This window comes from Oryzias latipes, chromosome 6 (genome assembly GCF_053564925.1).
Source record: "Oryzias latipes strain Hd-rR chromosome 6, Olatipes_Hd-rR_3.1".
Lineage (NCBI taxonomy): Eukaryota > Metazoa > Chordata > Actinopteri > Beloniformes > Adrianichthyidae > Oryzias > Oryzias latipes.
This window is the reverse complement of record NC_136242.1, coordinates 22,394,319-22,418,721: the sequence shown is the minus strand read 5'-3', so window position 1 is coordinate 22,418,721 and position 24,403 is coordinate 22,394,319. Positions and strand designations below refer to the sequence as shown.

Genomic DNA, 24,403 nt, shown 5'->3' with positions numbered 1-24,403 from the left:
TCATTTCTGAAGAGCTCTATTCTAATTTAATCAAGGTCTAAATTCCAATCTCTTGAATGTCTTTGAATTTTCGTGCATTCAAAAAATAAATGAACTTTTGTCTCAACAGAGTTTTCACAGGAGCATAAGTTGTCATCCATATTAAATAGTTTTTATTAAATAAATCTTTACATGATAAAAAGCAGCCCTCAAACCCCCAAAAAGGCGGATTTAAAAACTGTCCAGTAGAGGGCAGTAGAGTACCGCTTGTATTTCTAACACCAACGAAGAAGGAGGCGAGTCTCATAAGCCAGCGACAGAGATGGCTGCCTATGCGCTGCTGCGCTCCATGTCATCCAGCTTTTCCTCTGTTTTACCTCTACTCTCCCGCTCTGGATCTCTGTCTCCTGCACCGCTGGCAGTCAAACCCCTTTTTCGAAGGACTTTGGCGTCTTCCAGCAGATTCTCTGCAGGTACATCACTGCGAAAATCGTTTAGAACAACTTGTTTAGCCAACATTTTTCGTAGCGAATCAAGATCATGGCATGCCGTGAAGTTGTTGCAGAAAGTGACATGTTTCGAGTCGACGCTCCTGCATTTCAGTGTCAAGAACCTGTCGGCTTTGTGTGCTGAGCTGTTGCTTTATTTTTATTTTTACAGCGCTTAAATTTACAGACAAACATGAATGGGTTCGAGTCGAAGATGACGGAATAGGGACAGTCGGCATAAGCAACTTTGCACAAGTACGTTTCAGGCCATGTGTTGACTCTGGCAGACGAGCTCGTGCTAAGTTCACACACGATCCCGGAATGTGCCGCACTTTGGGCTTTGACCTTGTCTTTGTTCGTTGGCAGGAAGCCCTGGGAGATGTAGTTTATTGTGGACTACCAGAAGTGGGGACACAGCTGGCCCAGCAAGGTATGAAGTTAGCTGGCAGATCTGAAGGAATATTATATCTTTTTTTACATTTTAAATGTAATATTCTGAAGTCATGAGGCTAAAAATAACAACTCTTGCAGTTGTTTATGGTTCATGCTTTATATTTTTACACTGGATGATTGAAGATTGCAAGTATTCTGCTCCACTCTTTTAATAAAGTTATTATTATTATTATTATTATTGAAGGACATTTTAAGAACGTTTTAATCTTTCTTATTGCTGGTGCCAATAACTGCATGCCTGGCCTTAACATGACATTCCTGAATTGATTCAATTTAGATCCATAAAGTTGATCAGTCTCATGCAACCCTATATTATTATTCAATTTAATATTGACCAATAAAAATCAATTAAGTTTGGGTGTAGCAATCAGATTTCACATTTAAGATTTTATTAAAAAAATGAGGAATTAAAAAAAAACATATGTAAATTTCAAGGTATAAGGTTTGCATAGTTAAAGTTAAACTGGTTTAAATCTTTTTTATTTTTGATTATTATAAAGTGCTGTATATTATGTAAAATTTTGGCTTAGTTTGTGAAATCCTCCATTGCAGATGAGTTTGGAGCTCTGGAAAGTGTCAAGGCAGCCAGTGAGCTTTATTCCCCATTAACTGGAGAAGTTGTAGAAGTTAATTCACTGCTGGCCGATAAACCTGGTTTGGTAAACAAGTCTTGCTATAAAGATGGTGAGTAATACTAACCATGCTGCTGACTTTGCTCTGTAAACAACAGATGGAAAAAATGGTGTTAGTATTTCTAAACTAGATTAACTAGTTACTGAAAAACTATGTTAAAAGATAACGAACACAGTTTTTTCACCAATTATTTATCGTACAGATGTTTCATTTGTTTGCTATGATCCTAAAAGGAAATCCTTTTAAGAATTATTATTGCTGGTATAAATAAATACTGTAGTTTTAGTTTAACACACTCTCTCATCAATCATCCTGCTATGTTACCTATAGCCAAGGCTGAAAGTAAGTCGGTACGGTCCGGTGCTGCATACCGGTATAAGATCTGGCGGAGGAACGCCGTACCAGCTGGAAGGCCAGCTGTGCGGCCGCTCTTTGCTGCTTTAACACACAAACAAAAGCAGCTGCGGGCTAAAACTGTGAACCAGGCAGGACTTTATCTCGTCATTTTAGCGTCTCTGTGGTTTTTAGTCTTATCATCACTACAAAATGTGATTTTCATCCCTCTTTCCTTTCACGTTATCCGCTTATTCTCTCATTTCCCCAAACACATTGAGCATTCGCGACTTGCAGGATACGTTCGATTTGTTGTCCGGGGGCACGGTCCCGAAGCGACTTTTGCCAATTGTTTTAAGTTATTTTGAGTTTGGCTTCAATTAAATCTGGTGATGAAACTATTATTTAAAAGTCTTTTAAAATATAACTGAGTGTAATAAGTGTTATTGTTGAATAAATACAGTGGCATTTGTCTCTTCGTTTTGAGTGTTCAAAGACCTTACAAAACATCTAAGGTGAGTTACCTTCTCAAATTTTAGTGGGTCGCGTCACAAATTATGGAAATAACAGTCAAAATCTTTGGCTGGTTTTCAATCTTTTCTTTTTAATCTGTTATGTATTTATTTGACCATGAGATGGCGCTCTCAGGACCAGTATAATGCTCTTTTTGGCCAGCCTGCTCCTCTATCCATCAGATTTGTAACAACATATTTGATAAAGATCAGTTATTTTTCAAAAGACTTTTAAATAATAGTTTCATCACCAGATTTAATTGAAGTCATAGTCTAAATAACTTTTTTTTTTTTTAACTTGTCCTGTCCAACATCTGGGCAAACAGATGAGAGCTGAGGGCCTCTTGTGTTGGACATATTTTACTTTAAAAACAGGGGTTATGAATCTTTTGACAAACCAGAGGTATGTCTGAATAACCCCTTTTGTAATCGAGGCCAAACTTTACTAATTTTAATCATATTTGAAACTCTTTTGTGTTGGACCGGACTTAAAAGGAAAGGGGGGAAGAAGAGAGAGGGATATTAGAGATTGGGGGATAGGAGGATGATTATGGGGGGGGCAGGCAGCAGCAGATACAGAACAACCGCCCCCCAGGCGATCCCATCCGTCACCCAGGCCAGGGCCAGCCGGACCGCCACAAGGCCCCAAGAGACAGAGAGCAGGGAGGCAGCCGGAGACAGAGAGCGCAGCCCCGGCCCAAGGAGAGCAGCCCCCCCGCCGCACCGGGAGGGCCCAACGCAAGGCCCCGTCCGAGAGGAGCGCCCACAACCCCAGACGAGCACCTCATCACCACCCAGGAGTTCTGGGCATCCCCCCGCCCCAACCCCACGTACGAGCCAGGACCCCCCAAGGGAGACCCGGCCCGCGCTCCAGGCAGCCACCCACCCAGCCCATGGTTGGTCCATGAAGGAGCAAGGCAGGGGCCATCCGCCCCCGCCCAGGAGGAGGGCACCCAGGAGAGAAGGGGGTCCACAAGAGGTGTTGTAAACATGGCCCGACCAGGCTCAGCCACAGTTGGAAATTTGGCACCCAGGGGCCAGGACCAGAACTCACACCACAGGGACACGGACACCCCCCAAAAACATATTTTCATATTTTTGGCACAAATGGAACCTCATAGGATTGATCATCTTTAGCTGTCATCACACATGTGTTGTCTGCTGTAATGCACATGGTCATTTTGACCTTGTGGTAAAATAAACCTACAGTGTCTTAATCTAAATGGTCTTTTCTAATATCAATATAATTGATAGATTTACGTTGGCGTCATTTGTTACAGTACCGGCATTAACAAAACTCTACTTTCACCCCTGCCTATATCTTTTAGCAAAATGGGTTGGCCTTCAATTTGTATGAAATGCAAAGCTAATTATTTCTTATAATCAAATTAAAAACTAGACCAAAAATATCACAAATATACAAGGAACTCATCCAGCTTTACAAAGGAAAAGATAATTAAGCAATGATATGAATCAGTGAAGTAGAAATGAAGGTGGAATAAAATCAGGATTATCAAGAGTCCTGCTGTCAGTTCTCTTATTGGAGAACAGATGGCAGTGTTCTCCATTATTCAAAGCATTAGGAGCAAAACACCTTTAGTTGAGGTCAGATGTCTTTTTTTATATGGAATTTTTAAATATCTTTATGCTGCTGCATCATATAGTTGCATTTCCAAGTTTCATTGTTGAATTCTAATGTATTTGCCTGTAATCTTCTCTGAAAGCGCTCTGCTTTTTTTTTTTGGCATTAAGCATCTTTGACCTTGACTCACGGCTGAACCTGATTCCCTTATAGGTTGGCTGATGAAGATGACCATTGCCAAGCCTGCTGAGCTTGACAGCCTAATGGATGAGGCAGCGTATGAGAGATACATCCGCTCCATTGAAGATTAACCCAGCAGTTCTGCATACCCTCCTCCCTTCAAAATGACTGGCAGTAGATGTGCCTGTCACTTACAAACGCTTTATGAGGAGCTGTGGAGCTTCCCAGCTCCAGGCTGCTGAAGTGCCAGTGTATTAGATCAGTTAACTTTAGGGAATCTTTTGCCTACTGTGAGGTCTTTAGCGGGCATGTCTGCCTGCCTGCATCGACTAAAAACAGCCAGTGTTGTGATCTAGCTGCCTTGAATCCCCAAACAGTGGTGATGGTGACCTAATGTATGTAGATTAATTTCCAGTTCATGTCAATGACATATTTTTGACACTATAGAATTCTGATTTAGAACACTGTTAAATGAGAAATGCACTTTTTTCTTTGTATTAATGTCGTTAGCATGCACTGGAGGTTTGACAGTTGAACTGTGCACATGGGACCTTTACAATTAGAAAATAAACATTTCCTCGTGGGTTCTTAACTTTGTCGTAGTTTATTTCCTAGCATTTCAAATGCACATAAAAACCAAACTATTTACTCCTTTAGCACACAAACCTTGGATCATGGTTGGCATTATTCCTCTTTGGAAATATAAAGTCACACCATAAATACAAAAAAAGGTAAAATCCTACTCAAAAATAGATGTTTCTGTCTGTATAAGGTAACAGATTGATTTAAATTTTTTATATACCAGATCCCAATTAGTTTTCTTAAGTGCTTTAACAGTACTCGTCCCTATCCCTACATCACTTAGAATTCAGGAATTTAATATAAAACAGAGGACCGAATTGAAGACTGTTTTAAGGTGTTTGTCCTGATAGGCTGTAGATCAGGGGTGCCCACACCTTTTTGGCATGCAAGCTACTTTTGAGGCAAGCGCCAAAAGATCTACCAATATATACACATAACCTGCACAATAAATCGCAAGTTTTATATAAAAAAAAATGAGGCCAGAGTAGAGACAAAATGTAACCTAGGATTCTGCAGAAAGTCCTGCCATGAGTACTTGTTTCACAACATGGTGGATTTTCCTCATATAGCTTCATATTTATGGAACTCTTGAGTCTCTTATTTTATCTTTTTCCTATGAAGTGACCGCCCCACCAGGAACTATGGAGAACCTGTCTTTGGCTGTTGGAGTTCGTCTGGCTCTCCCCTGAGTGGAAGGAGGCGGGGGAAGCCCTTCCATCCTGCGGTAGTCCCGCTCGAGCCTCTCCAGCCTCTGCGTTCCCTCGTGCATCACGCTGGCGGTAAAGTCTCTTTGGTTAAGAAAGGCAATGGTCTCATCCCTCTTGCGGCTCACATATCCTTTAAGGACAGCGTTATAAGGGTTCGATGCCGCGTCTGGATCGTCTTGCTGATACTTGAATTCCATGCGGGTGATGACAGGGAGCAGAAACTGCTTTCCCACAGCTCCATCCCTCTGGGACAACCCCAGGGCCTCGGCGACCAGCCGGGGGGGCAAAGGCACCAAGTCGCAGCCTGAGCGCTTGTCCACGAACTGTCCAAATTCTTTACGCACTGAAGCTACATCCTGCAGGGACTGATTTCTCCGCTCCTCCAGGTCGACAACTATTCGTTCAGGAAATGTCTCGCCAAACACCACCTCTAAACAGACAGGATTTACATTTTAAGTCAGTAAAATATGTTTGGATAATTCTAAGAGCAGATTCATTTGACAACAATTAATAAACTCCTCACTTGCTCGCCGCAGCATGGACGCAGGACATTTCCAGGGTTTGTGGATGAGCTCATCCGGAAGATCTGCCAGTTCTGGGCACCATTTTCTGACGTAGTGGCCATAGGGGTCACAGGTCAGTGCTGCATCAACAGGATGCATGACAAAGTTCCAGTGGTCCAAGCCACACATGCCTCCATTCTGCCACATCATCGCATCAATGGCAACATCGGCATCCACCAGGGTGTCCTAAACGTGCCAAGGTTTGTTTTGGTCAAGTTATTTTTTTTTGGCTAATGTAAGATGGGAGAACGTGAAGGATAGAATTTTACCTGAAACCAGCGATAGCCTTCCTGCCATGGAAGATGGAGATATGCAATGAGAAAAGATGCCACCACGTGTCTCATGTAGTTGTTCATCCAGCCGGTCAGCCACAGCTGCCGCATGGCTGCATCAACCAGAGGGTAGCCTGTTTTACCTCGCTGCCAGGCTTTGAGGTGGCTGCGATCCGTGTTCCACCTCAGCGCCTGTAAAAACCACAGAATCAAGAATGTAATCTCTGCAAAAAGCTCTTTTAAAAAATCAGGAATTAAGACATTCTCCAACCTTATATGGAGGTCTGATGGATTCCCAGGGAAGATCGGGAAACAGCGTTAACTGCCAGTATGCCAAATCCCTCCACGCCAGTTTGCGTTGAAATTTTGGAGACCGGCAGCGTGCTCCTTTGGCGTCCCACAGGAGCCAGCGTGGACTGAGCTGGCCAAAGTGAAGGTAGGGAGACAGGCTGCTTGTGTTTGGAGCATCTGCCCTGCCAGACTCTTTTTCATATCTGTACACACCTGAAACGCACGGAAAGATGCTGCTCTGTACATGCACTGGAGTCCGGTGGCGTTCCTCCAGAGATTCCAAGAATCGCTGACCATAAAGCTAGAGAGGTCTCACCATCACGAAGAAAGTTGTCAAGCCTAGCATGAGCTCCGTCTTCACTAAAGTCCCAGGACTTTCGAATGTTGGCAGCCCAATCAATCTAAAGCAAGAAAATACTTTTAGAAGACTTTCAGGACTGCATGGTTTACGTTAGGAGCGTGGCAAAGATTTGTTCCCTCACTGTTGTGCCGTCTTTCCTGCGGGGCATGCGTGCCAGACCGAGTGCCTCCAAAGGGACACCCTGTGGCCAACAGGAAGGTGTTGGAAGAGATTGTGGGGGGTCCAGAGGAACCCCTATAGCAGACCCTGGATTCTGTTTACAACAGCTCATGAAGTGAGAAACGGAACCTATTCCTACATGACAGGAGGAAGCAATAATTAGTTGTATCCTAATTTAACTCTGATCAAAACGCGTATTTTAGAATTGTTATAGAAAACCGTCAAACTTTGACTAACCTCTGAGTCCCACCCCTACCGTGCTAACAGAGTAAGGGTCTCTGAGGCAGTAGGAGGGAAAAATCCTGCACTGGACACCTTCTTTCTGCAGAGTCGACTCTACCATATCGTCCCTTTCCTTCAGCCAGGGTTCATACAAGGCATTAGCCAATAATGTTTTTGCTCCAGTCTCCTTCACCAGCTGTTTTAGGGTTGGCAGAGAGCATTTCTCCTCTCCATCTGCCTTCAGAAAAGTGAGACGGCTGCCAATGTGGTTCAGAGAGGTGCAGATACAAGCCAAAGCCTGATGAAGCCAATATTTGCCTGGCAAAAAATAAGAAAACAATGATAATTAAATGACAACTAGCATAAAAGCATATAGAAAGTTTTCATATTGTTTTTCCTTTTTCATTGTTTTTCTCAGCAACTTACTAGCTCCCCCTGCAGCCACTGTAACTCCTGGGCCCTCCTCCTCTTCTGGGCTCCATATGAAGATGGGGATGACGGGTGCATCCATTTCTAGTGCTGCATTAAGAGCGGGGTTGTCACACAACCTCAAGTCCCTCCTGAACCAAAGCAGAACGGGTGGAGATGCTGATGGAGAACCGGGTAATCCTACAAGACTGGCCGCTCCTTTTCTCCGCTTCCGTCTGCTCTTTGAGCGCTTTGGTTCCTCAGGTTGATTCAGAGTTTGATCTTTCGCGAGGTTTTGAGGTTCTTTGAATGCATCTTGCTTGGTTTGTGCTTGGTTTTCGTGTGTGCCTCTCTGAGGGGCAATATCCCGACTTTCTGAATTGGGGCTCTCCTTGCTTTTGAGTCCAGATTTTGCCACTGGGTCATTTTCTCTGCCGACTTGGTCTTCTGGCTTAATTGAGCTCTTCTCCAGGGACATGGAAGCTGAATTCAGTTGAAATGGGCCGCTTTGGTTGGTTCTGACCTCAGCCTGCATGTGCTGTGTTGACGGCTGTTGATCTTCCATCTCCATAAGAGACAAAGCCAAAGCAAGCTCCAGGTCATCATCTTCAGTCTAGAGGTAAAATGGAATAACACATTATCTTCATTAAGGTTTGTTTCAGTTTTTCTCTGGAAAGGTAATATTTTTAGTCATTACTTTTGTCTTTTAAATGAATAAAGTATTTCAAGCTTCAGCTTAGTTAATGTTTTGACAGTTTATTGAGCTTAATAAAGCCTTTGCAAAGGCTTAAGTGTTGTCACAACTCATTTGAAATGATTGCAACTTAACATTTATGAAATCTGGGCTGGATTCAATATCAATTACATGTATTTATTTTAGTTTATTGGATTTTTTTTCAGCCTAAAATGTGTTTTCCATTGTTTCTTTATAAGAAAATATAATTTTATACATGAAAGTTTGACCTTTTGTAGTTTATAATCACTAGTTACCAGAAAAGTTTTCATCTCCAACAAAACTAACAAAATATTTAGAAGACATATTTACATCACAAGAAATTGTAAATTAAATCAAATAGTGAATCAAAATTGAATGGTTTGAATTGTGCCTGTTACCCAGCCTTTTTTCATTTTTATATATTTAATGCATTAGTTTACCCAAGGATTAGTCACTGTTGTCCTTAAAAAAAATCCCACATAAACATAATGTAAATAACTGCCTCCTCCCAGCATTAGGCAGCTTCGCACCTTTATTCCAGCAGACATATAAACATGACGGACAATTTTAAGACTTGATTTGAACTGAAATACAAAGACTTTAATTAAAATTGGCGTAGGCTTTCAAAAAAGGCACGCTGTGACCAAATGCACCCGCCTGAGATGCGTTTCAAATTAAATTAAACTTTATTTATAAAGCACTTTTCCCATTAAAAACAAATTAAATATTAAAACGAGCACGAAAAATTAAATAGAGCCCCTTTCCCCAGACCTACACACAACTTCCACCCCTTTTGACAGGACAATTTATAAAGACATAATACATGAAAAATGTAAAAAAAATTTAAAAGACACCAAGACATGTCAGCAAATACAAGCTAAAATAATTGTGCACGCAAACAAGAATACAAACCAATCAGCTTTTAGAAGAACAAAAAAAAACGCCTCCACGTGATTGGCTGATTGGATCTTATTTGCATAAACGTCCAGGTGTGCTGGTGTTACCCCTTTAACAGTCCCCTTTTACGGTAATAATTTGTTCCATTTCATTTTCTCCTGCTTTAGTAAATAGCTAGTTTACATGTTCAACACCGAAAATACATGCAAGCTACTAGCCGTTAGCCTCAAGAGCACAAGTAACTTATTTAAGAAATAATAATTTAAATCGTCACTTTTTGTTTTGATTTTTTGTGGAAATTCCCCTTACCTATTAGAAATGTAAACAGTTAAGAAGAAAACAAGGAAATCGGTTTACAGCAAGATTTGCAAGCAGCTCACTAATAATAATTATATTACGAAAGATTTAAAATAGCCTAAACACGTTTTTAATTGACGTAAATACACAAACATAAGACGGATGTTTTTTGTAGAATCTTTCTTAGCCCTGTCTGAACATTTAAGACAGGCTTTAGATGGTAAACCTTCTAGGTTTGACCACAACTTACCTTAGAAAAGTATTCTTCGTAGATTAAGGTGAGCGTGGAGTGAACACTAGTGTTGGCAGTGGACAGAGGCTTGATGAGTGTCTGGAACACCGAGTAAGTCTCACGATGACCCAGGACAGACAAACAGATCGCAAAGAACCCTTCTGGATCTTCTCGACCTGCCAGGACTTCCTTCAGCATCTCACTCACCAGAGCTTGGTCACTCTTTGAAGGCGGCATATTTAAGTGGACGGCAGTAACAAGGTTTGCGAAAAAGATTAACAGGTTTGGACAGACGTGTCCCAGGTGCCTGCCTCTTCGTGTAAAACACGAGCGCGTGTTACCAAACAGCAGCTGATTTGGAGTTACACAAGGCACGTGCCAGACTTTGTGTAACCTGCAAAGCTGCAGATTTGTAATGATGGACGATCTCCGGTAGGGGGCGCACAAGTCTAACAAATCAAAACCATGTTAAGGAGGCAAGTGTGTGTAGCTGTGTGTGAGTGCAGTGTGCAGTAAAAAAAAATTGATAACATTTGAATAAGTTAATAAACACTTGCCTTAATAAATGCTTCAGTAAAGTAACTTCTTAGCCATTAAAAATGTTTATATATTTATATATATATATATATATATATATATATATATATATATATATATATATATATATATATATATATATATATATATATATATATATATATATATATATATATATATATATATATATATCTCTTGTGCTATCTTAGATGACCCCACCCTTGTATTGACGTGTTATTCCTACCATGATAAAGTTAGAAAGACTTCAAGTAATCCATGGACACCAGTGAAGACCACAAATCATTGAAGAAAAAGGTTCAGCGCACTGTCTAGTGGGTCTAGATGACCCCACTCCCAACGTTAAAGTGCCTAGGATGGCACAAGGGTTACATAAAAAATCGTGACATAAAGGCTCTTCCTTTTCGGGTGTTCGTCTGAAATGTGGCTGAAAAACAAAGCAAGGAGACAGCCAACCTAAAAGTGAATGTTTAATCTCTTTCAGTGTTTGCGTTGTTGGAGGCCTGCAAAGTAATTGATTTTTTTAATGAGACAGAGACTACCTTTTGGATGTGCACAGCAGGGAACAGTGATTTGTGACACCGTGGATCAAACTATTAATCAGCTGGCGAGCCGCATCTAGTCTGTGATGCTGGGAGCCAAAGACGGAGGCTCTGCAGTCTCTGTCGTTCTGAGGGGATACGTGAACAGCTGTTGGGGTATATGAAGGGACAATGTGCTGAGAGTTGTGGTATGTGAGGAGGGCACAAGAAAAAGAGAGTAGGAGAAAGAGATTGAGAGAGAGGGAGAATCAATAGTGTTTAGACAGAGAAGTGGAGTCTAAGTGTGTGATCAATAGAGAGCAGAGAGGAGAGATTAGCTGCTTTTCTCTCTCAAACTAACACTGACAAATTGGTGAATTGGTGTATCGGCCTTTGGGCTAAACGGATTGACCTGCTGTTTCCATGTTCTGCCGTGTACTGTCAATAAAGATCTGTGTTCATTGTGACTCTCAATGAAGAGAGTGAATGAAGCACCAGAGAAGGGGGGGAAAGGGTAGAAAAGTGCAGCCCAGGTGTGCATCCTGCCTTGATGCCCACACAGTCTCCTCACCTCTGTCTTATAAACACATCCGTGTACTCACATGGGCTTCCTCATGCACACTGTTATAAAACCATAATGACATCTCCGGGAAAATTAATGGAAAGACAGATTAAAAACTAAGTGAGGAGAAACGGGGCAGTGGTGTAACTATTTGCAACTCATAAATCATTCTGACACACCCACGCACGTGTAGACACACACCCAGACCCAAACACACACACACACACACGTACTGTAATTAACCACAGGCTATTTACTCTCTCCTGCTGTAAATTAGACATGCAGACACAGTTATTACATTAGGGGAATCTGCCATGCAGAATGCTAACACAAGGAGGAGGGGACACTCAAACACACACAAAAAAAGCCTCATACAACATAAACACACACATACATGTACACAAGGCAAGGGCTGTGGAAGAATCACAGACTGACGGGGGTGAAAATGAAGCTTCAGCCCAGAGAATAGGGCCCCCAGCTCTTTGTTCCCTGCTGCATTTCATTATGTGAAATGCCAGCCGACACGCACGAGACACACACAGACACACGCAAAGCACCTCCCCCTTCCCTAAAGCAATCTGCCTGCACTCTATGCACACCCAAGAAGTAAAAAAAAAAAGAGAAAATAGAGATACTGCGTCAGTGCCATTCATCGGCATATGGACTTGGTCATGGAAAACGTGTCTGCGTGGTCATATTTAAATTGGTCCAGAAGCCACTCTTTGAAAGGACTGTTTCCCCCTAATCTAAAGCAAAAATGTATGTGCAAAAGGAAAATGAGGACTAGATTGAAGCAAGCGTTGATACCCTGTCTAAACTTGTTTTAATTTAGTTTGTTTTTTAGCTATTTTCTTTTCCAGCATTCCTTCTGTTTGTGTCCTCTCATTCCCCCATGCCTTCCTCACCCTTCTCTGTCCCTCTGTTTTCCCACGGTGATCAATAGCTCATTACAATCATTGACTGTGGCTCGTCAGCACCTGTTAAGGTTTGCAGAGGCAGAAAAAGAGAATGCATCTAAGAGTGTGTGTTTTCTTCTCGAGCATCTTATAATAAATAAGAGGATAAAAAGGTAAAACTTGACATTTGAGTGGTTGTTTTCTAATGCATGTCCATTGCTGCGGGCGTCTAGTTTGCAGGTGTCTAGTTTGCCGCTGCTTTATGATCTGTGGTGCTGGAGAACATCTTATTATGCAATGCACGTGGGTACCTTGGTTTGTTGCTATGGTGATTGCCAAGGGAGCCAGAGTATTATAGATGTTTATCCTAGACAGAATAAGGTTTCTTTCTGTGTATTGGGGCACGCTTCATTTTACCATAAAATTTGACCAAATGTTAAGATCAACACAGCAGCAAGAAGAAAACAAAAGGAGAAAAAAAGAGGACAGCAATGTCAACCCCTGATACATTTACGCTTCTTGTGCATGGTTGAGAAAAAAACTTGTTTGAAATATGAAGTCAATAGTCTGATATATACTTGCAGGATTTATTTTTGGAGATGACAACCTGTATTTGCTTTGAAAATAGGAAGAAAAGTAAAAGAAACAATGGCTAGAACATAGATTCATTACAGTATGGGGTCCCAACCAAAAAAAAAAGAGAAAATTGGCAGAAGAGTGTGTAGATTCAAGCAAATGGGGATAAAATAATGGCAGATTGAATAGTGAACAAGTCTCTTAGCCTATGCATAAATTACACACCTCATTTACATATTCATTATGTTTTGTGTTCTAATGAGAGTATTTGCTTAATAGCTTCTCCAACACTGGCAGCTTTTGTTTGACTGCAGAGAATCCAAAGTGCGAAAAAAAGAGGAAAAAAACACACAAAAGACCATGGGTCATTTTGTTAAAACGAGGAAGGTCAGTGGTACACTATTTGCTGATAATTGCATCAATCATAGAGCTGTACAGTGGGTGTTTGACTAAACACAACCTGCTCAAGGCTCTTAGAAGTGTGAAGTGAACACACGTGGAGGGGGTTGGTAAAAGTTAATTAAAACAACACAGCTTTCTCCAGCTTTCTCGATGCTCTCTTCGTCCATCTCCTAGCGTCTCTGTGGAATAAGTAACTGCTGCTGTAATTACCTACAGGGCAGTCATCTTCATGTGGTAAAATAATCCTTCAAATGGCAATACACAGTGCAGATTTGTGCAGCTTCTTTATAAATGAAAAGTTGTATAATCTTTGATAAAGTAATGATGCAATGAATGATTTAGAGAGTGACTGAATAAAAGTAGTGCACGAGAACGGGTGGAAAATGTACAGGGGGAAGGGCAATGGAGGGATGAGCTGCAAATGAGCGAGCGGTGGCAGGTTGGCACGGTGCCATCCAGTCAGGACTTGAGCAGGGGCGGGCATGGGCGAAGGGGCGAAGGGAATTGCAACAAACGAGAGAAAAAGACCTACATACAGCTACTACGATGCCTCCTTGGCACAGTCGTGACAGGGTGTCGTGAACACGCGATGGGGAAGAGAAAAGTAAACACGACGAACGTTCGACGATGGCACAGCAATGGGATGCCAGCTTGACGTGGATGACTTCGATTTCGATGGATAAGGAAGCCACAGAAAAAGGTTAAGAAGGCAAAAAATGGCGCTGAAAAGATGCCCATCCGGATCGTTGATCACACGATGAAGAATGCCACTGGAAAATACTTCAACCTTTCTGCTTTCTGACTGTTGACGTTATCTCTGCCAGCTGTGCCAGCCAGCGACGGTGCCAGTGTGCATCCATGGCGCACCCGAAGCGTTCAGACCAGATGGTGGAAATCGTGTTAGTCAAAAACAAGAGAACAAACCTCTGAGGATTTTCTCGTTTTGTTTGTCCAGACAAAGCCAAGAAGAAGTGCCAAGGCGATAGTTACCAGCGGTCGCTGTGGCATCCATTCGCGGGCATCAAGGGCAAAGGATAAAGATGGCATCCTGCCAAGGCAACATAATGCGCACATTTGTAAACAGAAGTCTCCATACGGTGAGCAGCGCATTTTGGATACTTTAAATGTTTTTGGCGAAGACATCCCCTCAAGGGAAAGGCTAAAAACAAATGTGGCATCATGCCAAACGCAAACTGTGAAGCATTAACCAGTACCATCAAAGCCTGTCCAAAATCGCAGTATGTGCCAGCACAAATTTGTGCCAAACGTTTAACAACCAACCAACAGATGCAGCAGAGAATGGGACAAAAGCCATTTCCTGGGTGCCAATCTGCTCCGTGCCCACTTCTGTACTGAATGGATCTTATTGCCCATTACAATGAAGTAAAAAGAAGGATTAAGCCATCTCATTGTGGAGAAGAAAGCAATCAGAAAACAGGGAAGAATGAAGAAATAGAGTCCTACAAAGAAGGTTTTAGGAGAGGACTTTGGGAAGCATTTATTTAATGAAGAACAGTGGGAGACAGGAGACAGAGATGATGAAGAGCCACTTTTCCTGAACTTTTACACCTGGGATCTTCTTACAGGGATATCCCTTCAGACTGCAACTGTCCTACAAGGAAGATGTGTTTGGAAAATCTCATTGGAGTTAAGCTGAGTTTTACCATTGCCAGTCTGGAGGGGTGTTGCAGCCAACAGGGGCGGGCAACTGTCTGGGCATCTCATTTACAGCTAATTAACAACCACACACTAATTCTACCAGCCAATCATAATTAGTGATTTAATCGCTTGTCATCGCTCTTTTACGCCCCCCACCAAATCATGGCTTCTACCAGGAAAGCATGTGGATAAGCTAAGAAATGCAGGATCCCCCCACCACCACCTCTTTTTCTTCCTTTTTCCTTCATCCCTGGCTCCAGACTCCAGTGGGATCTTAATTAAGCCCGGGCTTCATTATGCAAATGGAGTACAATAAACGACAGAGGAGGTGAAGCAGGATACAGCCTAAAACGGAACGGGAGGGAGAGCACTCCAAGTGGGAAAATGAAATGTGGAACGCTAACAAAATCTTTTGTATGATGTTATTGTTGCAGCATGAATGTCCTCACTCTTCGGTTACAGTATGTCGTGTGAAAGCTAGCATCTCACTCTGATGCTCCTCCGTTGGGAAAACCTCTCTAAAATAACACTGGATATTCGGAATGTCACCTCTCACAAAGAAAATTCATTGGGGAACCGGGACAACAAACCCCTTAATATCACAGCTGGCTGTTGTCGTGGATACAGAAGGAGATGGTAGACATGGGGGAAAGAGGCGTAGAGAAACACTGACAGTGGTAGCTGCACGGGAGCTAATGTCATCTTGGTTTAATCATCGCAAGGGATCGTGAGGTTCATGAAAATTCATTTGCATATCATTAAATAGAGAGTGGTTATTTGGTCTGGGCTGCCAAAATAGAATTGGGTAAAGGAAGAAGAAAAAAAAGAAAATGGAAGGGCTCATTATTAAACAGCAATGTTTTATAGTCTGCCAGCCAATTCATTTAATTTGGGCATAATTAAAATGTGTCAGACTCAATCAATCATGCCACCAGTGATACTATCTATATATCACCCTGGAAAAAATTTTAATCACTAGATGTGCAGTGCTACTGCTTGCAATAACAGTCATCAACTGACTTATTTAGCTCTCCTTTAACTTGACAAATCTTTCATTTTTGTGTCTATTTATCAAAGCACTTAAAGAAACTTTAGTGCAATGTGTCAAAACACATTTCTGACAGGTGGCAATGTCACCCAGTGTTTGTCATCAACAGAAAACCTCTTGTGGTCTTCTTGATCCGAGCAAGACGCTGTCCAGGAAGCAATGATGTAGGTGCATGCCTATGTGTATTTCTCATTTGCGTAAGTGATGTAATTAGACCACCCTTTCACATGCAGATCAGTTTGACAACATGGCAATCACTCTCGCACACTTTACAGCGGTGCATACAGCCAGCCAAACACCACAATGCGCCGCCTGACCACCCCCATATCATGGAGAGTCTGTTGTCTGTGAGTGGAGTGTAAAGATTAACATAATCCAGCTAATAAGTGTGTGTAATATTCACACAGTGACGCGTGGCATAGACACTCTCCTGCTGATGCGTATTTGTATCTCATTATAGATGTAAAGTACTGTGGTTGGGGGTGTGGGGGGTGGCAGTGTGACAGGGGGATGGTGAGGGATCACAAAGTGTGGACCTGAACAATGAAAAGCAGTAAGTTATTCCGTCCACCATTTCAGAGAGAAATCTGTGTAATATGAAGACGGGTTATCAGAATACCTGAGAGAAAGAAAGGCAGACTTGTGACGTCTCTAAGAAATCAGGAACCGATTTAAAAAACATGCTGTGCAACCCCAAAAATGCACAGTGTATCTTCACTGTAGAATGTAAAATTTTTTATTGTATTTGCGCTTAAAGGCTACCTCGGTAAAATGATTGATCAGGATGGTGTGACGGCCATTAAAAAGTCATTTAAAAGATGGATAGGAACCACATTTCCAAATAAAAACCACTTTCTACCTGATGAAGTGCTGAACAAACTCTCTTTCAAAGACATTTACTGATCACTTCTGGGGTTAGAAGGAGTGTAAGGTGGAAAGCCGTGCACCAGCACTGGAAAAATTCTGTGGGAGGTAGGGCTTATCATTTTTAAAACCTCAACATAATTCTTTTTTAACATTGTATGTATATTTTTTCAATAAAAGGAAGCTTTTGTTAGTTTATTCTGGTATGTATCTGTGTACAAAATGGCAAAGACAGAGAAATAATGCCACAAACAGCCCTACATCTGCACACGCATATTGAAAATTATCCGGTAGCGCTGCGGGGCTTCAGATGAATCCTTATCCTCTGAAACAGAGGTGTGTCTGGATGCGCGAATATATTTCAGCTCTGTCTCTTTAACTCAGGGCGCCACCACAGCAGCATGCTTTGGGATTCATGCATAAACATGAGCTGGCCTTTCAAGCTCTCTCCTCACATAACCAATCTAAATCTAAATGAGCCCCCACTACAGATACACCAGCAGGCAATGACATTACACCCCCTCCTCGGCCCCGGCCCATCCCCCTACTCTATCCTGCTACCCCCAGCGACACACATACACCAGCAGGCAATAATTTCACGCTATCCCTCAATCCCCCCCCACACGCATGCACGTACCCCCTTTTGCCGCAACCCCACCAGCTGCACAGTACTCATTTGATTAAGAGGGGGAGGACAGGGAGAAGGAGAAATGGTGGGGGATCACTTTATCGCAATGACTTTCTAAGATGGCTATCATCAGACAAGATCTATCCCAAGGCCTCTTTCTATGTTTACTATTGTTCTCTTCTCAGATCTGTCTGCGTCACCCCAACCTCTTTGATACTGGTCATTTTTGTTGCATTTCTACCTTTTGGTAAAACAAGAAACCCGCAGCAGAAGCAGTGGATTGCACCTAGACTTTCAGACTTAAAATAATCTCACATTCCCATGTTACGATTCCCCTCCCTGGAGAAGCTAATTCATTAACCAAAGAAAAGTTTTTCCACTAAAAAAGTAGACAAAATTAATAAAATTCCCTCTACCAGTCTAAGATGTGGTCTTTGAAATGTTGCAAATGAATATCGGTGTCTTAAATGTGCTGTAGTGTGCAGTTTTTGTCCCCACTCTCCCAGTCGTAAAACACATTATCATCATCAGCAGTAGCAGCAGCAGGAGCAGCAGTGTAATTCATCCCAGGTCGTTAATATTCATCATATCATTTAGTCACAAAGGAAACTCATCTGGCTGAATGTCACAGATGTAATTAATGAAGTGACCCCAGAGGTCAAGGCTCTATTCACCAAACGCCTTCCACGCTCTGTTGTCTCTCTCACACACATACACTGCACACCAAAAGCTTTCCATCCAGACGCTCTCCACCACGAACCTGAAATACGAAGCACATCTGAGGGGCAGACATCCTCGCATAGCACAACATTGATAAAATAGCTTTCCTCTTGGAACGAAGAGATGAGACCAGAGCATGCACCAAAGCAGACTTTATTTAGCTCAGTGGAGTATGGGGGGAGGAGTAGGGAGAAGGAGAAACATGTACCATTAAAGGAGGCTTGAGTTAGGGAAAGTATTGAGACACAGAAAACCACTGGAGCAGGACATAAGGACAGGTGCACATCACAGGTATCTTTTTGGTCATCACTATGGCAACAACATATCCAGAAAAGAAAAAGGAAAGAAAAAAAAGAAAACAGTTTTAACTACAGTAAGGATAAGAGTCTCTTTACCATAGAAGACTCCAATATGTACATCTTACAGTCACTACGTTTAAGAGAAAAAGAGGGAAATTAAATGGAAATAATTGGTTTACAAAACTGTCTTTGTGGTATTTGGACTGCACATTTCTGTACAAAAGAAAGCTCATTGGTATTGACGTAAACATTGGTTGGTTTTCAAACAAAACAAGACAGTTTTTCATTCCGTATCCTTTGGAAAGTCGGCTATGATGTTCAGCAAAGTTGTTCCTGCTGGACCATAGGCTAGAGACATTGCTAAAATAAAGACACTAATGTTGGAAGGCATTGGCCTTAACTCGTTCACATATTGAGTATTCCCATAGACATTATGTCCAAGAAAGGTTTCTATGAAACTGGAAGCTTGAAAAAATATGTTATTTGGAAGGCCATTTCCTTCATCCGAGTAGGGAACATAAAAGGACGATGAAAAACAAACAAGATAGAAATAAAAGCCCCCACAAATCCATTTGTTATAACAGAATAAGAGTGGAGCAGTTCATGAACAGCATCACAGGTATCATTACAGTTTGTAGTCATTAAAGCCTAGTGGTAAAGCAATCAGAGCATGCATCTTTCTACATATTGTTAGAAACTACAGTACATTAGCAGCAAACTGGACATCCTTAAGGGCTGAAGTTCAACACTATGGTATAAAAAAAAATAAACTGCAACATTTCTCAAGAGAAGTAAAACTCTTTAACCGCTATATTACAGACTGCCATGGCTCTAGTTTGGGGTTTTGGTTACAGTCTCCAGTGTGCTTATGAGAGGCAGAAAACAGTAGCTTGGGACTCCTTTGTTCTTTGAAAACAGCAATATGTCGTCAAGTAAACAGTAGCGCTTATTTTGTAGGTCATACGGTTAAAGTATTATTAGGTCTTTGGATTTTTGTCTTAAAGCATTAATTATTGTTTAGCTATTATTGTTATATTATCATAATTACAGGTAGAGTAATAACTGGTTGTAAAGGAACAGAGAAGGAAAGGTATAGGAAAATATAAACCAAGATGGGTAGGGAGTGGGAAAATAAATTAGGCGTACAAAAATAACAGCAGTAATATCCAAAGTTTTTCAACTTTGGAGAGAACCTCCCTGTATGTGGAAAAGGGAGTCGCGTTTCAAACATCCAATGAAGTCTCAAGTCAACCATACAAAATCTAAATACTGTACATTTACCACTCACACTATTAAACACTTTTGTTTCAATAGGTTTTTTTAAGTAACAATCTATTACTCAGAGTTGAAAAGCTCAGATCTTTGAAAGACTTTTGTAGACATCATGCAATTCTTAGTTAACATTTTAACCAGGTTTCTTCTGCTTTAAAAACAGATGAATACAGAGTTCTGATCATATTTTGGAATTGGGCCATGTTGAGCTTTTAACCTGAGCATAGAAAGCTTTACATTAGTCACCTAATATTGGTAAGCCATTGGTATATTCAAATAGAATGCAAAGGCAGTTAAGACAGCTTGCCTGAACATAGGGAAGCTGTCATAATCTTTTCAACCATCATGACACTATTATATTGAAGCAAGACAGTTTGTTTCAATCCATAAGATTTATATTAAAAAAAACTATTACTAAACACACACAATGTCAATTTGGGTTTGGTTAAAGTTTTCATATACAGTATTATGGTTGAGTGCTATAAAAAATAGTTTACCCCTTTCAGGACAAACTGACCTTTTATGAACTGTGCTATTTGGGCTGTTATTCACCAAAGGACCTAACATGTACAACAGAAGACTCATCATTGGCCTGGGAAAGGTGAGGCTGCAATGTAGCACCGCTTCAGTCTATTGGTACTCTGCTTACTGATGCCAGCTGCAGATCCCACACCTTCACCGTACAAAAGTCAACTCTGCCATTTTTTTTTTTTTATCGAAAGGAAATGTTCAAACGAAATCCACAGACATGTAAAATTTTGGTTATGAGCTTTGGAATCTGAGTTAGTCTTTACAAAAAGCTCTATGCAAACACCCCTGCGTATTGCAAGGGTTTTCTTTTTCTCATTACACCACTAACTGCTTTGTTTTTCTTCAAGTGTTTTTTGGAGCTCTGTATTTACACTAAAATTTCTTTGACAATATCTTTGCCAGCCTCGTACAGACTGGTACTACATGCTACACAGCTAGTCATCTAGCACAGTCTGGTGGAAAGCCCACTGTGAGTCTGTCGGGCAGGCGTAGAGGTAGACTGCAGGTCTAGCTGGGCAGTGAGGTCACATACTTGGAGAATGCTCTTTGGCCTCTGTGGCATCTGGTTGGTTTTCATCAGGACAGCGTTAAGTTAAAGCAAGTTGATGGAATAGAGGGAGGAGCTTGTTTGAACATGAAAGGGCAGGCTGGAAAAAAAGGTTCAGGAATAATATGAAACAGAGGAAATCTGTGGAAAGGAGGACACAGTTTGGGCTCTCCCCCTACTATTGAGAAGGCTTCTCTTTGGGGCCCTGCGGCTCTAGATCTTTGGGGTGTTCGGGTTAATGGTTTGGCAGCAGGCAGACAGGTTACTTGTGGAGGTGGACTTCAGCTGCAGGGTGATTTTGGTCGGAAAACATTTGAAGGCAGATGTCTGCCTTTCTAAGCTCTGTCTCTCTCCCCTGCCCCTGCAGACAACTCAGCCTGCTCCCTCTCTGCAGAGTCAGAGCTCAAACTCCTGGCTCTTTTCTCCTTAGCTCTGGCATTCTGAAACCATACCTGTAAATATAGAGAAAAAGTGAATTATTTAAACTGTATTTGTACATTTTATCTGGAACAATGTAACCAAAATAATATGGCTGTTACCTGAACTACACGGTGAGGCAATCCCAACTCCCGACCTAGTGTCTCACACTCAAGGCGGTTCGGTGTGCGGTGGTTCCTGTAGAAGTTTTTAAGCTGAAGTACCTGGAGGTGGCTCATCTGTGTCCTTTGGCGCTGCTGCTGATGGTGGTGCTGAAGCTGAGTCTCATCTGAGCTTTGAACCCCAGATCCTTCAGGATTAGGAGAACCGTTGTCGGCAACACTATTAGTCTCCTCACACAGGTACTCCTCATCGTCTTCTTCATAGTCATCATCATCTTCTGGGTTGCTTAAATTTCTTGTTGAAAACAAAGAAGTCACAAGTGGATTCAGAGTCAGCTCTTTGTTGCCAATGTCGCAGCCCCGGTTTGGGTTAGGGTTGGAGGAGATAGAGGAGCTGGGTCTCTCCGTGGCAGATGGTCTAGCCATCCCAATCTGCCCACTGGATCCAAAATCTGAGGCTAGGTTGTAGCCTGCCTTTTCGGCTTCTGCCCAGTGGCGGGATCTCATGTGTGCATCAAGAGCACTCTTCACCTTGAAGAGAGCCCTGCAGAATGGGCAGCGTAGATGGTTCAACCCCAAAGTGAACCCAGATCCTGGTCCCACTGACCTGAACTGTCCTTTTCTTTCTCTTGCTCTTGTATTTTGAAACCAAACCTGTTAAAGAAAAATATGAGATTTTTAAATTAAACACCGGTCATTTTTTAAAATCTATTTCACTCTTAATTTGTACTGTACCTGAACAACTCGTCTAGTGAGGCCAACATCTCGTGCAATGCTTTCCAGGACTCCTCTTGTAGGGTTGGAGTCCAAACTGTAACGCTGATATAAGACTTCAAGTTGCTCTGGAGTAATAGTAGTTCTCTGCCGTTTATCCCTCCTGTGCTCTTCTTCAAACTCCCTACTCCCCCTTTGGCCTTCAAAACTGGTCTCTGACATAGTTTTTTTACTTTGCTTTATGGATGCCAGTGAACTGTTGAAGGAATTACTTGACTGATCCGATAATGTATTTTTAATCTGAATGTTGTTCAAATGTGAAACCATAGGATGTGCGGGGTTAGGATGCATTTGGGACATGGAACCTGACAGTATTTGACTTGCCATTAAGGTGTGGTTGGGATGAAGCATCATGTAAGGCATTGTTCGATCAGTGAATCCAGAGTGGAGAAGTTGTACCTGGGACTGTGCTGCCAGAAGGTGTCTGGCCTGATGTTCTTGCCACAGCTGAAATGAAGGCAATGACACTGGGCACAGATTACATTGCAACTGAGAGTGATCTTGGAGATGTGGCTGGGTTTCCTTTGAATGACAAGCCACAGCATCAGACAGCCGGGTTTGTATGGTTTCAGATGCTGGAGCTGAGGGAAGGTTGGATGATACTGATGAATTAGTAGCATTTTCAAGAGTGCGCTCACAAGGACCATTGGGTGTATTCTGGTCTAAATGAGACACAGACAAGAAGGAGTTAATAGTATTTTGTGAAGAAGAAGGAGTAAAAGGCTCTCCAGGACTTTCTGATGGTAATTTAGGATCAGGTTTTGGGCATGATCTAGTTTTCACAGACTGTGCAACATCCTTCTGTTGGATATCAGTGTCTAAAACATCCTTTTGAGTGGGGACTAAAGCTGGGCTAATCTTAGCTTGAGGAGAAGTCATTTTACCTTCTTGATTCTCCTTATCAGCTGTTTGTTCCTCTTTAGCTGTTAAATTCTCACCTGTGCACTGAGTAGAGGAATCAGGTGTAGGTGAATCAGGGTGAGTGTAATACTCGTAGGTTAAATCCATTGAATTTTCATTCTGAGAGTCATGTTGTCCTCCATCATCATAACCATTCTCCTGATTATCCTCTTCATTCCTGGAAAAGTCACTTTTATGTCTGGGGGTGTTGTGAAGGTTGTTCTTCACCTCAAATCCGTCATCGGGTCCCCGGTCTTGGTTTTTACGGGCTCTCTGTCTCGCATTTTGAAACCATACAACAATAACCCTGTTAGGTAGAGACAACAAAGCAGACAGTCTGTCGTATTCCTCCTCTCTTGGGTAGGGCGTTGCCTCAAAAACCCCTTGCAGAGTTTCCAACTGTTGTTCTGTGAAACGGGTTCTGGAAGATCGCCTTCCCCTTTGGGGTTCTCCTTTAAGCAGGTCAGTTGTCTGTGGTTGTGGGGAGTTGTTGGCTGAAATGCCTGGGGACAGTGAACATGGAGAAAGTGTCAAATGCTGGTTTTGCATTATATCCTCTCTAGAATCCTCCAGAGGAGTGGTTGGGGGATTATTGAAGTTATATGGAGAATCCTTGTCTCGCTGGCGCTCTTTAAATAGGGTATTGCGAAACCAATGTTTGATTACTTTGTGAGGCAGACTGGACATAATGGACATTTTGTTGATCTCTTCATCACTAGGAAGGCTGTTTATGTCAAAGTGTTTTCTTAAAATAGACACCTGCTCTTCAGATATTCGTGTTCTTGTTCGCTTACCCTGCTGTTGTTCAGGTGTTGTTGGGCTGGCTTGGCTTTGCTGACTTGCTGGGATTGGGCTAGGCTGAGAGGGTTGACTCAGTATAGCAGGACTAAGTTGTGCAGGTTGATTTAACAATGCTGGGCTGTGCTGAGGTTGCTGAGCAAGCAAAGCTGTACTTAAGTGTGGTTGAGGACCAAGTATTGCTTGGTTAAGCTGAGACTGGTAGAGCTTTGCCAGTTCTGGGTTCAAATTTGAATCCAACCACGGTTGAGTCTGAAGAGCCATGGACTGCATCACAACTGGAGGAAGGAGTGGTAGATCCATGGGGAAAGGAATAGGTGGAAGTGGAAGCTTTGGTAAGGTTAGTGGAGGAATGGAAATCTGAGGCATAGAGAGAGGGAGCATGGGTATTTTAGGCAAGGGAAGAAGTATAGGAGTTGCATTCTGAGAGAGAGCGGTGGTTGAGG

General features: G+C 42.1%; 3 protein-coding genes across 12 annotated transcripts in view; 2 read left to right on the top strand and 1 right to left on the bottom strand.

The window, feature by feature from the left end:
• The first annotated feature begins 203 nt into the window (after positions 1 to 203).
• On the top strand, positions 204 to 4,752 carry gcsha (glycine cleavage system protein H (aminomethyl carrier), a). The gene is made up of 5 exons (XM_004069671.5): positions 204 to 452; positions 640 to 722; positions 834 to 897; positions 1,473 to 1,604; positions 4,194 to 4,752. The coding sequence occupies exons 1-5, from the start codon at positions 302 to 304 to the stop codon at positions 4,289 to 4,291; spliced, it is 528 nt and encodes a 175-aa protein (XP_004069719.1). The 5' UTR covers positions 204 to 301; the 3' UTR covers positions 4,292 to 4,752.
• Positions 4,742 to 10,103, bottom strand: si:ch1073-390k14.1 (deoxyribodipyrimidine photo-lyase). Its single transcript, XM_011476188.4, has 9 exons — positions 9,885 to 10,103; positions 7,744 to 8,338; positions 7,333 to 7,635; positions 7,058 to 7,230; positions 6,892 to 6,976; positions 6,556 to 6,788; positions 6,282 to 6,476; positions 5,973 to 6,198; positions 4,742 to 5,879 (listed from the first exon to the last, which is right to left on the bottom strand). Exons 1-9 carry the CDS (start codon positions 10,101 to 10,103, stop codon positions 5,356 to 5,358), a joined length of 2,553 nt encoding a protein of 850 aa, XP_011474490.1. The 3' UTR covers positions 4,742 to 5,355.
• Positions 10,004 to 24,403, top strand: part of gtf3c6 (general transcription factor IIIC, polypeptide 6, alpha) — a 32,318-nt gene continuing 17,918 nt past the window's right edge. For 6 of the 10 annotated variants that reach the window (XM_078948853.1, XM_078948847.1, XM_078948852.1 and 3 more), the window contains exons 1-2: positions 15,187 to 15,365; positions 16,195 to 16,249. In XM_078948853.1, coding sequence (XP_078804979.1) covers positions 15,334 to 15,365; positions 16,195 to 16,249 — 87 coding nt within the window. In that variant the 5' untranslated portion in view covers positions 15,187 to 15,333. Of the gene's footprint in view, positions 10,128 to 13,939; positions 14,079 to 14,263; positions 14,476 to 15,186; positions 15,366 to 16,194; positions 16,250 to 24,403 lie in introns of those variants that run through there. The other 4 variants (XM_078948849.1, XM_004069670.5, XM_078948848.1 and 1 more) reach the window with 4 other exon arrangements.